Genomic DNA, 18,703 nt, shown 5'->3' with positions numbered 1-18,703 from the left:
GCTGGCCACGAACTCACAGAGATCCACCTGTCTCTGCCTCCCGAGTGCTGGGATTAAAGACGTGCGCCACCACTGCCCGGCTACACCCAGATTTTTAAAACAGAAAATAGCAAGAAGACTGGAGAAATGGCTAGGCCTTGGTTCCTGGCACTCAGTTCACAGACCTGTTGCCCTCTTCTGGCTTCTGTGGGTACTGCATACATGGTGCAGGTACATAAACACACATACAGGCAAAACACCCATAAACAAAAATTAACCATTAAGAACAATAATGTGGATATCTTTATATCAAAATTTTAAACATGGCCAGTTGTTAATATCTGTTATAGGACCCACAGATGCTCAAAAACTGCCTATGACACCAGCTCTAGGGGATCCAGTGTCATCTCTGCCCTCCGAGGGCATTAATGTAACGCCCATACCCACTGCCCTCTGAGGGCGTTAATGTAACGCCCATACCCACTGCCCTCTGAGGGTGTTGCACTCAATTGCCCATACCCACATGAAGGCACACGTAAATATTTAAAGCATTTTATTGACAGAATCACATTGTATGGAGTTGGAGAGATGGCTCGGTGGTTAAGAGCACTGGCTACTCTTCCAAAGTTCATTTCCCAGCAACCACATGATGGCTCACTGTGTCCTCTTAAGTTCTGCCAGGCATGCATGCAGATCAGAACACTATACATAATAAATAAATCTTTAAAAAAAAGTTGGGAAGAAGGAAAAGACAGGATCTCCTAAGTAAATTGGGAGCATGGGGACCTCGGGAAAGGGTTGAATAGGAAGGGAGCAAAGAAAAGTGCACACGTTCAGGGAGAACACTGTGTTCACAATAAGCGATCTTTAAAATTTTTTTAAATGGCCGGTTGGTGGTCACACACGTTTTGAATCTCAGCACTCAGGAAAGGCAGGTGGATCTTTGTAAGTTAGAGGCCAGCCTGGTCTACCAGAGCTAGTTCCAGCTACAGAGCAACCTTGTCTCAAACAACAACATAAAAGTGTGTATGCATGTGCGCCCACATGTGTGTGCCAGGGTGCTCTTGCCCATGTGTGCACACTTGGAAGCCAGAGGTCAATATCGGGTGTCTGTACCTGTTGCTCTCCACCTTACTTTACGAGAAACGGTCTCCCACTAAACCCAGAGCTCATCATTCTAGCTAGACTCACTGGCCAGCAAGCTCTGGGGCTCCCCATTCCCCAACACTGGGGTTATAGGTATGTGCTGCCATGCCTTGATCTTTTGTGGGTACTGGGAGTCCAAACCTAGGTCTTCAGGCTCGTGCAGCTAACACTTTATCCTCAAAGCCATCTCCTCAAAAGAGCTAACTCTGTTGTCCTGAGAGAGTTTCTGCTTGTCCTGGTTGGCAAGGAACTGCCTGAGGCTGAAGATGACCTTGAACTCCTGGGGAGGGGGACCCCACCTCTGGGATTAGAAGCCTGTGTGGCAACATTCCGGCTCATACTTCCTGCATGCTAGTCGGGCACTGTACCAATGGAGCTTCATCTCCAGTCTGCATATCTCAGACTGCAGGGATTAACCACAACACCCAGGATGCTTATTTACTGGATTGAAGAGAGAGATGGCTCAGTGGTTAAGAACAGTTGCTGTTCTTCCAGAGGATCCTAGTTTGGTTTCCCAACACCCATAGTAGGCAGCTCACCACCATCTGTAATGACAGTTCCGGAAGATCCAGCAACACACACATTCCCATATGCAGGTACACACCTACATGTAATGAAAAAGAATAACTTCGGCCAGGTGGTAGTTTGCCTGCAAATTTGTGCATCACATATATGCAGTGCTTTCAGGGGCCAGAAGGGGGCACCAGATCCTCTGGAACTGGAGTTACCAATGGTTACCAGTGGTTGTGAGCCGTCATGTGGGCGCAGGAACTGAACTCAAGGACCTCTGCAGGAACACGTGTTCCTAACTGCTGAGCCACCTCTCCTGTCTGTTCTACTAGTCTAATGTTCTCTGATAACTTCCTATTTCATTATTTTCAGTAATAATTGGCATCCCCCAAGAAGCTACTGCAGTTAATGGGGTGCAGCATGCAGACTGAAAAACACTGCACCACGCATCCGTTTCCTTACCTCAGGGTCACCGCATTTGTATTCGATTTGTCTGGAAACCTTTTTGATGAAGTTTTTTAAAAAAATTCTTTTGGGGCTGGAGAGATGGCTCAGCGGTTAAGAGCATTGCCTGCTGCTCTTCCAGAGGTCCTGAGTTCAATTCCCAGCAACCACTTGGTGGCCCACAACCATCTGTAATGAGGTCTGATACCCTCTTCTGGCTAACTGTATAAATAATAAATATTTTAAAAAATTCTTTTGTTTCTTTGAGAGAGCATCTCTCTGTTCAGTCCTGGCCGTCCTGGAACTCACTGTGTAGACCAGGCAGATCTCCTGCCTGTCTCCCAAGTGCTGGGATTCAAGGCGTGCACTCCTATTCCCGCTGGTACCAGGCACCGGGGAATCTCAGTTCACAACCTTGTGCTGTGCACCAAGCCATCTCCCCAGCCCAGGGTTCTGCTAATTCCTGAGGACTTTCAATCTTCTACTGTCTCATACTTGACAACCTCTTCGCTTGGATAGCTCTTACTCCTTCACGAACCCATCACAGAATGTTTTCTCTGAAGCTGCTGCGGCCTGAAGATGGTGGCAGATACTTAACACATGCAGACAGCTCAGAACACAACAGAAAACAGGTGTACTGTGGCTCATCTTCAAAATTAGACATTTTACAGCCACGTTTCTCTCCATACCTCTCAGACTCTAAACCCAGGAAGACAGACTTTCACTACATTTCCTCATCTCCCCCCTCCCCCCCCCCTTTGGTTGGATTTGGTGTTTAGAGGCAAGACCTCTCTCTCTCTCTCTATGAAGCCTTGACTGGTCTGAGCCTTGCCATATAGACCAGACTGGTCTCAAACTTGGGACAATCCTCCCTCTGCCTCTGGAGTGCTGGGACAGCGGGCATGCGTCACCACCATACCCAGCTGAAGTTTTAACCATCTCTATATTCCTTGCTCCTTGTTTTGTGTTTTATAACAGAAGCCTGGAAAATACTGAATGGGCAAGATGTAGTAGTGGCTTACTCCTGTCAACATCCGGGAGGCAGAGGCAGGAGGATTTCCATGAGTAGGAGGACAATCTGGGTGATATGTAAATTCCAGGCTAGCGTGGGTTACATAGAATCAGAAAGCCAAAATCAAAACAAAACCAAAAAACAGTTCCGTGGCGTGGAGAATAACCAGAATAACCAGCCGGGAAGGAAAGCAAAGGCGGAGTGGGGGATGGAGCCAACTCTGGGAGTCTGCGTCACGCACAAGGCTCCGCCCCATGCATGGTCCCGCCCACAGGGCGTTCGGCGGTCACGTGGAACCCAGAGGGTGTGGCCACGGGGACTCTGGGCAAAGATGGCAACAGTGAGGAGAGCTTTCCCGCGAAGGCTGGTGGGCTTGGCGTCCCTCCGGGCTGTAAGTGCCCCAAGCGGGAGACAGTCGGGGTCGGGTGGGCTTCGTCGGCTGCTCTGACAGACGAAGCGGGGCAGCTCCAGGGGCCGAAGCTGGGAGGGTTTGAGAGTTCCGGATCCAGCCGGTCTGGCTCAGATCCCTTGCAAGAAACGGGGAAACTGAGTCCTGTGAAGCCAAGCAACCCGCTGTCACTGTGGAGACCTGGGACATCATCCTGGGTGCCTTAACTCCCTTACGGTGGCTCTGGCTCCTTTCCCTAACTGAGCTTCGGAATTCTCCAGCCCGTTATTATTAGTGAAAAACACGTCCCACCTGGAAAAAGCATCCCTGCTCGCCGCTTTCCCCGGGTCTTGTTGCTTTTCTGGACTCCCGCGGAGAACGTGGGTCGCGTGGGTCGGGCACAATCCCTTTGGGCCTGTGCGATCCTGGTGTTAGGTCTTCTCCCACGCACAGTGAGGGGAGGGAAAGGGCCAAGGAGCTGCGCTGGTTAAGCCGCAAACTGGTGTCCGGATGAGCTTGCCATTTTCAAGGCCGAGTGACGGATTTCACTCATCTTGCTGGTACATGAAATGGATAGCCTGTCTCAGGGTGATTTGGTGAGTGATCAGTCATGGGTGGTGTTTTGGTGGAGTTGTGTTTTGGGGGAGATTAGCTCCCCACTTCACTACTCTACCACGGAGCTACATCCTCAGCTCAGTGATGGACTTATTACATATTGGAGAGTTTAGGCAGTATATCAGTACTTGGGAAAACTATTTCCTATGCATTTCGTGGGTCTCTCTCAGAAAACCATTTCTGTATCTTTAGTCTACCCAGCTCCACTGATTGCTCAGGGATCGAACGAAAATGCCAACTCCAACTTAAGAAGTTAGGAAATGAGATGGTGGATAATAATGTTTTGTTTATTTGAGATAGAGTATCTTTCTTTGTAACTCTGGCTGTCCTAGAACTCATGATGTAGACCAGGCTAGTTTTGAACTCACAGAAATAGATCAGCCTGCCTCTGCCTCTAGGATTACAGACATGCACCACTATGCTCAGCTAGATCATAATCATTTTTTAAAACCTGGTGTAATGGAATGGAATGAAAAGCTGTCACTTTTCTCTTTTATTTGGCTTTTAATTATATCTATTCGTTTGCTTGTTTATATGTGAGCGTGCCCTAGTGAAAGTCCAAAGGCCGACCGACTTTGAGGAGTTGGTTTTGTCCGCCTGTGTGAGTTCCAGGGGTGGAACTCCGGTCGTCAGGCTTAGCAGCAAGTGTCTTAATTCTTGCCAACCCTGGTTTCTGTTTTTGTCTTTATTTAATTTTATTCCATACACATTGGCATTTTGTCTGTGTCAGGGTGTAGGATCCCCTGGAACTGTTGTCACAGACAGTTGGGAGCTGTATTGTGGGTCCTGGGAATTGAACCCAGGTTCTCTGGAAGAGCAACCGGTGCTCTTGAGTGTGAACCATCTCTCGAGCCTCTTGTTCTGTTTTTATTGTTGGTCTGTTATGTGTGCATGTCTGTGTAAATGTGTTCAATGGGTGTTCCGGGGCCTTTGGAGGCCAGCTGGAATTATAGGCAGTTGGCATGGGTGCTGGGACCTGAACTCAGGAAGAGCACCAAGTGCTCTTAACTGCTGAGCCATCCCTCCAGCACCGCTTATGTGGTTTTGAATTATATAAATTCATGTGTGCCTGCAGGTGCCCATGGATGCCAGAAGAGAGGATCAGGTTCCTTGAGCTAAACTTAGGCAGTTGTGAGCTGTCTGACGTGTGTTTGGAAGCCCCAACGCGGGTCTTCTGTAAGAGCGGTGTGCACTCTTAGTGACTGAGCCATCTCTTCAGTCTCTGGGTATATTTTAAAAATAAGATCTTTCCTGTCTCATGCTGGCCTCACATTTGCTAGGTAGCCGAAGACACCCTTGAGCTTCTGACCCTCCTGCCTCCATCCCCAAGTGCTGGGATTAGGGTGTGAGCCACCACACCCGGCCTTTGTTGTTATATGAAGAGCAGTTATAGGGAAAGAAGTAGAACTAAGGCCAACTTGTTCCTAAGAAAATAGGCACGTTTTGCCTTAGCCTTTACTTACTAAGTCTGTTATGTCCCAGGGCCATGGGAAGAGCAGTGGAGAGAACCAAGTTCCTGGCCATTAGCACTTAAGTTCCACTTGCGTCATTTTGGGGTGATACACCAGCAGAGGCTGACCGTCTCAGTTGGAGGGGAGACTCCAGGAGCAGGGACCTTCATTCAGCTCCCCGACTTCTTATAATCCAGGGCCTTGTCCCCTTTGTTAGAAACCATTGCCGGCTAAAACCAAAGCCACTTGAGGGGCGCTGAGGTGTTCCAGCTGACTCGTGACACAGCTGTGTCCTTCCTTACGGGCTGCGTGGGCCTGGGGTCCTTGGTGTGTTGTGCAGTGCATCTTCCCCTTGCCCATTGCAGGATGTTTATTTGGGGGTGGCGGAAGGGCTGGAGAGGTGGTGGCTCCGCGGTTTAGAGTGATCGCTGCTCTTTCCAGAGGACTCCGTCTTGGTTTCTAGAACCTACCTGGCGGCCCACAACCATTTGTAGCTGTAGTCCGGGGGATCTGATGCCTTCTGGCTTATGAGGGCACTGCACACATGTGGCAAACAGACATACATGCAGACAGAATACCCAAACACCTAAAATAAATAAATAATTAACAATCTGTAGGTGGATAGGGGAAGATTTGCGGCAGACCTGATGTACAGTGAACTAAAGGCTTTAAACTTTTGGAAAAATAATTTCTTCAGTTGCTGGGGATGTCATCTCCTCAGACCTAATGTCCCCATGTCACTCATCAGTGCAGAATTGGGCTTTAGACAAGCCTTAACGGAGCTAGCAAAGCCTTCATACCCTCATCACCGCTGTGGGATCTGAGGCTGACTCCTCTTGGTGCTCAGTGATTGTCCTCTGGACACTATACCTTCGTGCATTGTTTGTTGTTCCTGTAATGTGATGAATGCATTGCCAGGACAGTGCCAGCCAGGATGAGATGGGGGCGGAGGGAGACAAGGTAGCCTTGTGAAATACAAAGTACCAAAGGTGATGGATGGTAGATCAAGGAAGGCGCTCCGAGATTGATGGGTGTAAGAATTGGTGAGCATTCCAGACAGAGGGCAGCCCTGCTGGACTGGAGCATAGTGACCTGTTGGGCAGAGGGTAGAAGGGAATGGAGCAGAAAGGAGGGGTGATTAATGAGGTCAGAGCCTCCAAGGCAGGGTGACTAGAGGAAGGGGTGAGTCAGAGTCCAGCTGAGCAACAGGGTGCAGGTGATGTCTTTTGCAGAGACAGACAGGATAGAGTCAAGCGAGTGTTTGTGCAGTGTGGGCTTTGGGGACTACCGAATGAGAAGTGTGGAAATGGGGCTGTCAAATGGGCGCGCATGTGTGTGAGTGTGTGTGTGTGTGTGTGTGTGTGTGCGCGCGCGCGCGTGCATGTGCTGAACCAGAGGAGGATCTGCCTGGACACACGGCTTCTTGCTCATTCCTGCCCAAAGCATATTTTGCTTTTTTGTCTTAATCCTGAAAGAGACCAGGTGGAGTTAAAAAGGGAGAAACTGGCTGCTCGCAGTAGTGAAGGAAGAGCCTTGTGTTCTACACGGTCCTGTGCCAAGTCCTGACACTTGGGTTTCCTCTTTTAAACCAAAGGCTGGCACATCATCCATGGGTGCCTTCCCGAAGCAGGTGAAGATCGTGGAAGTCGGTCCCCGCGATGGTCTGCAGAATGAAAAGGTAAAGACGGAAGTGGGCTCAGGAAAGATGGTTTACATGTCTGTTTGGAGCATTCCAGGGAAGTTGGGTCAGGTACATTATGGACTTTTGAGAAACTGGAATATTATGCAGCTATTAATACAAGAATATTAAATGATGACAGGCTGCAAAACAGAATATGTATTCAACTTCACTCCTATGTAGAAGAAATAGGCCTAGGTATATGTGGAAGTATTTACTTAGAAAGAAACATAAAACTCCCTTAAAAGTGGGAGTTTTCTACACCTGAGTATGAGTCACGTGTCTAGTCTGTACACACAGGGCTCATGTGCCAAGGATAACTTTAAATGTGGCTCATACACCATTTATGGTTGCAACATGTGTGGCTTTGGAGCACTTGATGTGTGGCTTGTGAGGGGACTGGAGACATTGACCCCGTGGTTAAGAGTGCTTCCTGCTCAGAGGACCCAATTTCAATTCCCAGTGCCCATATGATGGCTTACAATCCCGGGGAAGATTACGAGCAGGCCGGGAATTGTCAGGACCTGTACCATAATCCTACTGACTGGCACCAAGGAGCCATGAAAGGCTTTTTTTTTAAAGTTTTTTTTATATATATTTATTTATTTGCACCATTGCCACCACCCAGCTTAAAGTTTATTTTTATTTGTGTGTGTGTGTGTATCCCTGTGTGTGTATACCTGCCACGTGCCTGCAGTGCCCATAAAGGCCAGAAGGGGGCATCAGATCCCCTGGAGCTGAAGTTAATTGACATTTGTGAATTGCCCAGCTAGAGTACTGGGAACTGAGCATGGGTCCTCCGAGGAGTCTTTACTGCTGAGCCGTCTCTGCAGTCCCTCGTGGATGGCTTTTGGGCAGGAAAGTGAGGCACTGAACTGCAGTTCAGGAAGTTTCCAGTTTAGACTGAGTTGACAGACGGCAGCCATGCCATACTACACCTGGGATCTTAGGGATAGATTAGAAAGGAATCCATAGGTTCTGCTGAGGGATTCGATGTGGGAAAGGAAGAAAAAGAGAAAAAACGCGGTACTTGGGGTCCACCCATCCACAGCACTCAGAGAGCAGAGGATTTATTTCTGCTCACTCTGGCCAAGGCTCCTTGCTCTTAGTTGATGATGGGGCCGTAAACCAACACATCGAGTTAAGGAAGAGGAAAATGGTCGTTTTTGGTACCAGTGTTGCTGACTTGCCTTCTCTGGGTCTCCGTCTATTACAGAACATTGTTCCTACCCCCGTGAAAATCAAGCTGATAGACATGCTTTCTGAAGCAGGGCTCCCCGTTATCGAAGCCACCAGCTTTGTCTCTCCAAAATGGGTTCCCCAGGTGAGCCCAGCCTCCAGAAGAAGCCTGTCTTGGATGGGATGGTGGGGAGCCCCCCCATTTGCTCTTGCAGCCCCTGGCTGTCGGAAGCATAGGTTTCCAGGTCCCTGGCTTCAGGGGTCTCAAGTGAGTCTCAGCACTGTGTAGCACAGGAAGGACGTGACCTGGGAGCCAGGGGCTCCAAATTGGTCTGGGCTCTGCCCTGGTTTATTGGAACCCTTGCTAAGTGAGGCCTTTGCTCTCTCAAGATAGAGGCGGCCTCTGAGGTCTCCCTAGCACATACAATCCCCATGCCCATTTGCCACAAGGACCCCTTCACAGGGGTGGGCAAACCATCCATGACAGAGAGTGCCAGGCAATGCAGAGGGAGTGGTGTCCAGGGCCCACCAGAGAAGGTTCTGGGCAAGTGGCTGCTGCTGGTTGTGACTGAGGGTACCACAGAATTGTCAGTACTGACCATAGGAGCTGCCAAGGTCACACTGCCCAGGATGTCTCCTGAGCCCTCAGTGGTCAGACAGATAGGGAAAGTATTGGAAACAGAAAATTCAGTGGAGAGAGGGGTCTCTCTAGCACTGAGCTCTTGGCTTCTTTGGCTCCCAGATGGCTGACCACTCTGAAGTCTTGAAGGGCATTCAGAAGTTTCCTGGCGTCAACTATCCAGTCCTGACTCCAAATGTGAAAGGCTTCGAGGAAGCGGTAAGAGGTTGACCTGCCTCGTCCTCCGGTCCTGCCCTGGGATGGCCCCCTGAGCAGCTAGTCTCCAGTGGCTATGAGCAGCATCAGACTGGGGACAAGGGGACTGCTCTGTTGTCTTGACAAATTGCTTAACCTCTGAGCTTCATGGTACTGACAGCTGAGCCCATTTGTTTCCGTTAGGCAATGCTCGATAAGAGCCCGAGAGACACGCACTTGCTATAACTATTAGGTCCTGCGATCACCCACTTCTTTTTTCATTTTCTAGATTTTTTTTTATTTTGTATGTTCTGGTGTTTTGCCTGAATGTCTGTGCACCATGCGCATGCAATGCCTGCAGAAACCAGAAGAGGACATAAGGTCTTTTGGAACTGGAGTTACAAACAGTTATGGATGCTGGGAATCCAACCCAGATCCCGTGCAAGAGCAGCAAACACTCTTAAGTGCTGCGCTCTCTGCAGCACGCATGACTCACTGCTTTAGGAAGGGTACCAGCGCTGTGCATAGACGCTTCTGCGGTGTGGCTGCCCAACCCTCACTGCGCATGGGCGCTTCTGCGGTGTGGCTGCTCAACCCTCACTGCGCATGGGCGCTTCTGCGGTGTGGCTGCTCAACCCTCGCCGCGCGTGGATGCTTCTGCAGTGGTTGCTCGACCCCCACCGCTTGTAATGTCCACATTCCCCAGCTTTGCTTTTGGTTTGTTTTCTAATTGAAATATAAATTTCCCAGGGCTGCTATGAGAAAATACTGCAAACTGTAACAGAAATCGCTTTACTGTCTCGCATTCTGGAGGCCAGGGGTCGCATACATCTTCTAGTGACTGGGATGAGCACTTAGCCTTGGTGTGCGTGCCCCCATCCAGTGCCTGCCTCCACCCTCGGGTCGCCCTCCGCATTTCTTCACACAGCCATCCTTTAAGGACACCCGTCATTCTGAATTAGGGCCCATCCTGCTCCATTGTGACCTCATTTTACCTAGTTACATTTGTGGGGACTCTCTTTCCAAGGACGGTCATGTTCTGGGGAACTAGATATTGGGATGTCCACATAATATGTTTATTATTACTAAATTTGTTTGTTTACTTGTGTATGTGCGTGCACACACGTGTGTGTGCGGTGGCACTCGTATGGAGGTCAATGGACAACTTGAGTGACTCGATTCTCTCCTTTTCCCTTGTGGGTCCTGGGGAATGGAGCTCAGGTCATCAGGATTGACAGCACATGCATTTGCCCTCCTGAGCCGCGTCGCCTGCCCCAGCCTATTCCCTAAAGGATATTTATATGACTGCAGCCTGTAACAGTCACATACCATCCAACCTGCCACAGGAAAGGTTTTGCCACGGGACCAGTTCTTCTAGGAACAGAGTGCTAAAGGTATTCACCTGGATGTTGGCAGGTAGCTGCAGGTGCCAAGGAAGTCAGCATCTTTGGGGCGGCCTCTGAGCTCTTCACTCGGAAGAATGTGAACTGCTCCATCGACGAGAGTTTCCAGCGCTTTGATGGAGTCATGAAGGCCGCACAGGCCTCCAGCATCCCTGTGAGAGGGTGAGTCAGGCCTCAGAGGGCTCCTTCCTCAGTGTCCTGGTGGAATGGAGCCAGATTCTCCCACCCACCATTCTCTCCACCTCAGACTCCTGCTGGGCGGGAGCAACCCAAACTCCACAACTGAACCTTTCTCCGAAGGAGTGGAGGCAGAAGATTAGCTGGGGTTTCTCTCAGACCTAAATTTGGTAGATCAGGCCAGTCTGGAACTCACAGACATCCAGCTGTCTCTGCTTCAGTGCTGGTATGCCATGTGCCACCATGCCCAGCCCCAGGATTGGTTCTTACAGTGCTGGGAAGCCAGGCCTGGTGGCTTGGGGCCTGGTAGTGCAGGCCTTTAAACGTGTTTCAAAACACAAAAACCAAGCAACAGCAACAACAAAATACAGTGCCCTGGGGCCAGGCAGTGGCAGTGCACACCTTTAATCCCAGCACTCAGGAGGCAGAGGCAGGCGGATCTCTATGAATTTGAGGCTCGCCTGGTCTACAGATTGAGTTCTAGGACAGTTAAGGCTACACAGAAAAGCCCTGTCTCAAGAAAATAAACTGCAATGCTGGGGTCGAGATGCAGCACTGATGAAGCCTTGTAGCCTCCTGGGCAGGTACTCTCCCACTGCTGGATGCACAGCAAGTGAGGCTTTTACTGTGTTTCAGGACCCTGTGCGCATCACCCTGGCATTCTGCAGCATGGATAGTAGTTCATGGCTCTGTGTGCTGGCTCTGGTGGAGCCTCCAACCCTCTGCCACATGCCTTCTGTCTCTTGCCTGTGCACTCACCCTCTGTGGGCAGAGTGCTCCTCTTCATTCTGCTCCTCAGGTCCTTCACGGTCCTCCGTGGATGTCAGCTCCACTTGGTTTTCTTTGTCCCTCAACAGGAGACAGCGCCCCTCCTTTGGGGTTCCAAAGTCTTCTGACATCCTGAAACATGGCACTTAGCTGTCTAGCTCGGCAGCCACCTTCACCTCACTGGGCTGTGCTCTCTCTGAGGGCAGGCCACTTCCTACAGTGCCTGGGTGCTGTGCTTTCCCATCACAGGGCCTGACAAACCCCATAAACAGGTGGAAGCGGGGGAAGTTGGGTCTCCAGCTGTGTCCCCCGTGGCCTGTGCTCTGTCCTGGTAAATCTTTTTAAATCTTTTAACTTTTTCTTTCTCTTTTTCCTTCCCTTCTTTCTTACTTTTTTGTTGTTTCTGGTTTTTTTTGTTTTTGTTTGCTTGTTTTGAGACACAGTCTCACTATGTAGCCCTGGCTTTCCTGGAACTCCCTCTGTTACCAGACTGACCTTGAACTCAGAGTTCTGCCTGCCTCATCTCCCAAGTGCTGGGGTCAGATGTTTGTGCCACCAACCACTATTTCTTGTTTAGCAACGTCAGAGTAAATAGCAAATTTTTTTAAAATATTTATTTATTAAGTATACAATATTCTGTCTGCATATATGCCTGCAGGCTAGAAGAGGGCACCAGATCTCATTACAGATGGTTGTGAGCCACCATGTGGTTGCCGGGAATTGAACTCAGGACCTTTGGAAGAGCAGGCAATGCTCTTAACCGCTGAGCCATCTCGCCAGCCCCAGTAAATAGCAAAATTAAGGTGGAAAGCATACCAAGATTTTTGGAATGTTGATCCAGCAAATATTTTTTATTTTGATTTTTTTTAAATATTTATTTATTATGTATACAATATCCTGTCTGTGTGTATGTCTGCAGGCCAGAAGAGGGCACCAGACCTCATTATAGATGGTTGTAAGCCACCATGTGGTTGCCGGGAATTGAAGGCAGGACCTTTGGAAGAGCAGGCAATGCTCTTAACCACTGAGCCATCTCTCCAGCCCTTTTTTTTTAAATATTTATTTATTATGTATACAATATCCTGTCTGTGTTTATTTTGATTTATATACTTTATTTATCTAATTATTTGTTGAGACAAGGTCTTTCTGTGTAACCCTGGCTGGTCTAGAACACACAGAGATCTCTCTGCCTCCGGAGTGCTGGAATTAAAGACATGCGCCACCACTCCTGTTCCATCTCTTAATAGATAGAATATTTTACTTGACCATGAAGGGTTTGGGCTTTTGGTTCAGTTTGGTTTCTTCTGACAGCATCTCACTCTTTAGGTTCATATTGGCCTAGAACTCATGTCACCAAGGCTGGCAATCCTCCTGCCTCAGCCTCCCAGGTGCTAGGATTACAGGTTTGAGCCACCACCCTCAGCCTAACTCAATAAAGATGCTCCAAGCCAGCAGGGGTACTGAGAGCAGACCACATGGCTGTCACGGGTCAGGCCTGGGCTCCCCTCCTGTCTCATGTCTTTCTTCTTTGCCCCTGTCTCTCCCCATGCCTTAGATGTTCTGTCCCTTGCTCTGTCCTGGGTATGTCAGATTCTGGCCTTGACAGAAACATGCTTCTTGAAGACCCTCCCCTCTCTAACTCTGGCGCCATGACCTCAGGGAGCTCTGCCTAGCAACCCTTGCTGCATTGCCTGCCTATTCTTCCTCCTGTTGCGTCCTTCACGACGTGTCTCTTTCTGGAATTATCTCCCCCTTCTAATGTGACTGCAGTCTTATTTGCCATCTTCCTGATTTGAACATGCTTCTGGAGGCGAGGGCCCTTCATGGGTCCTCTCACGGCTCTGCCCAGTGCCTGGCACACCGTCTTCATCTCATGAGCCATGGGGCCTGAGCCTGGTACTGACTCGTCTGTTCTTGTCTTCTTGTGCGAACCTGTGTGTTCATCCTGGCACTGGTGACCTCAATACTGGCCCATCTCCCCCAGTGCATGGGGCTGCCCCTCCAGACAGCTCAGGTGCACTCTGGTTCCTTGTACCTACTGTGAGTTCTCAACTGCCTGCCACCTGCTTCTGAAGCTATGGCCTCTTAGCCCCGCCTTCCCTGCAGGCTTCTCTAGCTCTCCCGCCCAGAAACTAGGCCAAAGAGCCTTTGTCCCACTCAGAGTTACCCTTTCACCCAGTACTGGGCCTCCTGCCCAGCTTCATGTTTACTGTGGCCTCACCAGGGATGTGTGTCAAATGGTCACAGGCATTCCTGATGGTGACGAGCTGGGTCACTGACACTGTTCCTCCTGTTTCTCCACAGGTATGTCTCCTGTGCCCTCGGATGCCCCTACGAGGGGAAGGTCTCCCCGGCTAAAGTAGCTGAGGTGTGTGCAGTGGGCAAGGTCTTGTGAGGGTTGGCTTCCTTGCCAACCTGCATGCACAGGTGCCCTCGCCTCTCTTCCCCAGTAGGACACCGTTTTTACCCTTTCCCCGCCACACACACGCAGGCACACTCATACTGAGAGCACAGCCCGCACCTGCCCCTCAGGTCTCTACCCCACCCGAAAGCCCTGCATTCAGATTCCAGTCTCATCAGCTGAGGCACGATTGCCAGTGTGGTATCCCCAGGAGTCCCCAGGTTCCTTGTAGGAGGTGAGAGACCACACACGTCCTCCTGACTAGTAACCATGGCTCCACAGAGGAGGACCCAACATAGGACCAAGGTGTGAGTAACCCAGGAACTTCAGCCTTTTCATCCAGAAAACTTCACTGCCTACTTGATGCTGTTCTCCCACGAGCAGTTGAGGAGGCCAGTCACCGGCCACCTAGGGTGCTGATGCAGCTAGCGTCTCATCCATCGTGTCCTACAGAACCCTTTTGTTCTTCCCCAATACCTATGGCATCCAGGTAGGGATGACCCCAGGGCTGCTGCTGGCCCCAGTGGCTGCTGTTCCCTGGTCTGTGCACCCCACTCCTGTTGTCACCTGCCCTCCCTGTAGCCCATCACCACTTCCCTGAAGCAGAAATTGAGGCTCAGAGAAGTCACACCCCCAAAGCAGGTAGACAGTGAACTGCAGAGTGGGAACTTTTGAACTCAGCATCACATGGCCCCAGAGGCCTGCCACCACAGTCATCTGGTAGGCACATGGCAGGGGTGAAGGGTGGGATGTCACTGTGTCATTTATCAGGACAGTCATCTGTGTAAACAGTAAACATCTGTGTCTCCTGCCACCGCTTCCCTCTGCTCAGAGCCGGGCATGGGCAGCCTCCTCAGGGGCGACTTTGGCTGCTGAGGCTCTGTGGTGACTGGCCAGTTTCAAATGAGTTTCTCTAAAGTTACATAGTTCCCCGTGGCTCCTTAAAGAACACAGCTAGTATCTTAGACCCACAGTCCACAAATCGTATTGCCAGAGGAAGGCCTTTTCCTGATCCCTGTCAGCCACTGTGGAGGAAGCAGAGGGGAGTCACGGGCCGCCGCCATGGTTGCCTCTGTTCTGGGCCTGTGAGCAATGCTTGTCATTTCCATTGGAGTTGTCAGGTCCTAGGACCCAGGAACACAGCACCTCAGAGAGGTGAACTGCCTGGGCAGAGTCCATACTTCTGAGCCCTAGAGTCCCGCTAGTGCCACTGGGGTCCTCTAAGTATCCATTCGCTTTTCCAGGTTGCCAAGAAGTTGTACTCTATGGGCTGCTATGAGATCTCCCTTGGGGACACCATTGGTGTGGGCACCCCGGGACTCATGAAAGACATGCTGACTGCTGTCCTGCGGGAGGTGCCTGTGGCCGCACTGGCTGTCCACTGCCATGATACCTATGGTCAAGCCCTGGCCAACACCTTGGTAGCTCTGCAGGTAATGAAAGCCACGTGCCCATTCCCCAGGAGGGCACGGGACAGAGCAGCCCAGCTTCATTTTATTTATTAATAAAAGTATCGGTGCGCCGGGTGGTGGTGGCATATGCCTTTAATGCCAGCACTTGGGAGGCAGAACCAGGCAGGTCTCTGTAAGTTCAAGGCCAGCCTGGTCTACATAGAAAAACCCTGTCTTGGAAAAAGTACTGAAGCAAAAGTATATGAGGCCACAGATGGAGACACACCAGGTTAAGGGCATGGCTCCACACAGAAGGTCACGAGAGGATGCTGTGCAGGTGCCTGCAGGTGCCGAGGCCTGAAGGGCATGCTTGCCATGTTCAGGGAACAGGGAGGCGTCTTTGGCTGCAGCAGGGTGACCGAGAGAGTAAGCAGGTGGAACCTGCTGCAATGGCGCCCTCTGATGCTGGTTTCCACGCTGGCACCAGGCCATAGCTGGTGTTCCACCTGAAGACCTGACAGGATGTGCGGGCACCTGTGGAGGTCAGAGGGCAACCAAGGAGCTGATTCTTTCCTTCTGCCTGGGGACCAAATTCAGGTTGTCACAATTTCTGGCAAGCACCTTTACCCCCTGAGCCACACCTCACTAGCCAATTATAGATCTTCTGAGACCCCCAACCTCCCATTTCTCTGACTCTATTCAAGACAAAACACCTCCAGAGAAGCTGGGTCCACTATCAGTGCCATTGTCCTGGAACCGAGGGGCTAGGCTGATGTCCCAGAGGGGCCGCTCTAAGGAGAACCCCAAAGGGAGAAACGGAGCCAGGAGTCAGCTGAAGAGGGAAGTTCCTCTAGCAAAGGAGGCTCACTGATCCAGGGAGAGAAGCTCTGTCCTTCAGCGGATTCCCCCGGCAGGATCGCAGGCAGGAGAATGGCTTTGGCAGAATTCCTGACTCCAGGGCAAGAGGCTTATGAGGAGAGGCTCAATGGCCTCCAGGCTCCGGCAGCTACATCTCACCATCCTTGTGTTTCCAGATGGGAGTGAGCGTTGTGGACTCCTCTGTGGCTGGACTTGGAGGCTGTCCCTATGCACAAGGGGCCTCAGGGAATTTGGCTACGGAGGACCTGGTCTACATGCTGACTGGCTTAGGGATTCACACGGTAAGCCTGCCTGCCCCCTGGTGGTGACATCCAGAACTAAGCAGTATTGGACTGGAGCCAGAGAATAGGCATATGGGCATCCATCCTTAGGGCGGCTGGCATTTAGAAGGGGGACAGGGATTGTGGGAGCTTTATATTTCTGAGAGAGCAGAGCAGAGACTAAACAATCCTCCAGGAGAGTGGAAAATGGCTGATACAGCGATCGGGCTCGTGTGAGGTTAGAGACCCTGGCAGAGCAGCCTGGGGTGTGTATGTGAAGAACTAGTAGACAGGGTTTCAGCAGCAGGAGAGGCTTGGTTGGTGGCCTAGAAGGAGTAGACTAAGACTCCAAGGATGATAAAGAGCCAGCCAAAGATGGGATGAAGAGAGGGGTCTCTGGCAGAGGGAGCAGCATGGCAGAAGGGACTTTGGTCTGTTGGACATGATCATGAGCGCAGGAGACCAAGACCTCAGAATGATGATGTCCACAGTTCAGTCCCTGGAGGCCCCAAAAAGGGTGGAAAGAGCCGCCGTGAGAGGTGGCTTCATGGCCTGCAGTGAGTCACTGCCCCGAGCCTGTCTTCTCTGCGAAATGAGGACAGTGAAATTAGCGCCCAGGGTTCCCCCAGACACTAGGGACATCAGTGGTGGCACAGAAGTCACACAGAGTCTCTGCTTTAAGAGCTGATGATTTAAAACCCAAATCTGTTCCTCACAGGCTGCACGACCTCAAATTATCTCTCCAAACTCTAGTCATGGCAGCAAATGGATTACTCATAGGTTGTTACAGAATTAAGAAAATGTGCGGCCAGAGGTGTAGGTCAGTGGTGAGGCCCTGGGTTCAGTCTCCAGCGCCAGAAGGAACCTGGGCACTCGGCAGCAGATAGCAGCTGCTCTACAGTTGCAGGCTGAGGACGCGGTTCAGGACTAGAACCGCTGGCTAGCATGAGCAGTGGTTTGGGTACCTTTCCTGGCACAGGAAAAAAGACACGAAAGCAAATAAGTGAACAATACATTTCCATGGCCAGGCCCTGTGCTAGACCCCGAACATGGAGATGAGACAAGATTAATAAGGCCCCTCTTCTGGCGGGGGTCCCACAGCCACTCTGAAGAAAGAACCCTGGTGCCTGCTGGACACAACATCCCAGACAGTGGTTGCAACAGGAGCCTGAGTGCTGTCGCCTTCCTCTTTCTGTGCCATAGCTATCAGTCTCTTTCCCTCGGTGTTGAGGGCAGGCCCTGATTGGCTTCATCCTCTGACTTACTTCTTCCAGGGTGTGAACCTCCAGAAACTCCTCGAAGCTGGCGACTTCATCTGTCAAGCCCTGAGCAGAAAAACCAGCTCCAAAGTGGCGCAGGCCACCTGCAAACTCTGAGCCCTTGTTCACCTGAGGCCTGGGACCGGGGGAGGTGGGCATGCTCAGATGATTCCTTGGTGGGGGAATGGAATGCGGACAAATGAGCAGGTATCACAAAGGTTCTAGACAGAAAGGGCAGGAGCTGCCAGGCTTTGGGGCAACTGAGTGGTCTTGGAGCCTGGATGTCCCCCTTTCCAGCAGGCCAGCTCTCCAGAGCTGAGGGCCTGAGCTCTGGTTTGGGATGGCCCTGGGTCTCCTGGGCGAATCTGCTAACTAACAGAGCTGCTGTCCACCCTGCCATGACTGTGGGTCCTGGTAGAGCAGCAGAGCGTCTGCTGAAATGGTGGGGGCTGATCTGCTGTGCTGGCCATCTGCCAAGCCCAGCATCTCTGGGAAATCTTCACTCTGTACATGATTTTTGAAAACAGATTATGTAATTAAAGGTTTAATTTTCTAATATTCAATCATGCAAATGTGTATTTGTTTATGAGTGGGGGAATAAGATCATTCTGAGGAAGAGTGAAGGTCTTAACTGGTTCATCTCTGGATTTCTTCCATCTCTACACTGAGCCCCAGGTCCAGTGACTGGAAATCATGACTCTGGGTTAATTCCCGAGACCAATATGGTGGCTGGCCAGGACACCCAAGGAGTTGCGTCTGAGGCTGTGCCTCTGTTCCCAGAACAGTGAGACAGGTCTCTTATTGGCCTGAACCTAGCCAGGTAGACGGGCTGACTGGCCAGTGAGCCTCCCTCCAGGAATCCATCTGTCCCTGCTTCTCCAGTGCTTGAATGGAGACAATGGTCAGCTTGACTTTTCATTTGTTTGTTTGTTTTGTATACGGTGTTGTA

The 18,703-nt window shown here is 50.8% G+C and overlaps 1 protein-coding gene across 2 annotated transcripts; it reads left to right on the top strand.

Annotated features, from left to right (window-relative positions):
• Window positions 1–3,370: 3,370 nt before the first annotated feature.
• Hmgcl (3-hydroxy-3-methylglutaryl-CoA lyase) lies at window positions 3,371–18,317 on the top strand. Of its 2 annotated transcripts, none has more exons than XM_041653162.1 (9): window positions 3,371–3,482; window positions 7,140–7,223; window positions 8,440–8,547; window positions 9,145–9,240; window positions 10,633–10,781; window positions 13,869–13,932; window positions 15,210–15,398; window positions 16,391–16,516; window positions 17,770–18,317. In XM_041653162.1, exons 1-9 carry the CDS (start codon window positions 3,423–3,425, stop codon window positions 17,869–17,871), a joined length of 978 nt encoding a protein of 325 aa, XP_041509096.1. In that variant the 5' UTR covers window positions 3,371–3,422; the 3' UTR covers window positions 17,872–18,317. The 2 variants fall into 2 exon arrangements, with proteins under 2 accessions (XP_041509096.1, XP_041509097.1); XM_041653163.1 differs by lacking the exon at window positions 3,371–3,482 and adding an exon at window positions 3,562–4,075.
• Window positions 18,318–18,703: the final 386 nt, after the last annotated feature.

The sequence above is a fragment of the Microtus oregoni genome, unplaced genomic scaffold (genome assembly GCF_018167655.1).
Source record: "Microtus oregoni isolate MIOR12 unplaced genomic scaffold, Mior012 000005F_ref0000423, whole genome shotgun sequence".
Classification (NCBI taxonomy): domain Eukaryota; kingdom Metazoa; phylum Chordata; class Mammalia; order Rodentia; family Cricetidae; genus Microtus; species Microtus oregoni.
The sequence above is the reverse complement of the archived record's forward strand: the minus strand, read 5'-3'. Positions and strand labels throughout refer to the sequence as shown.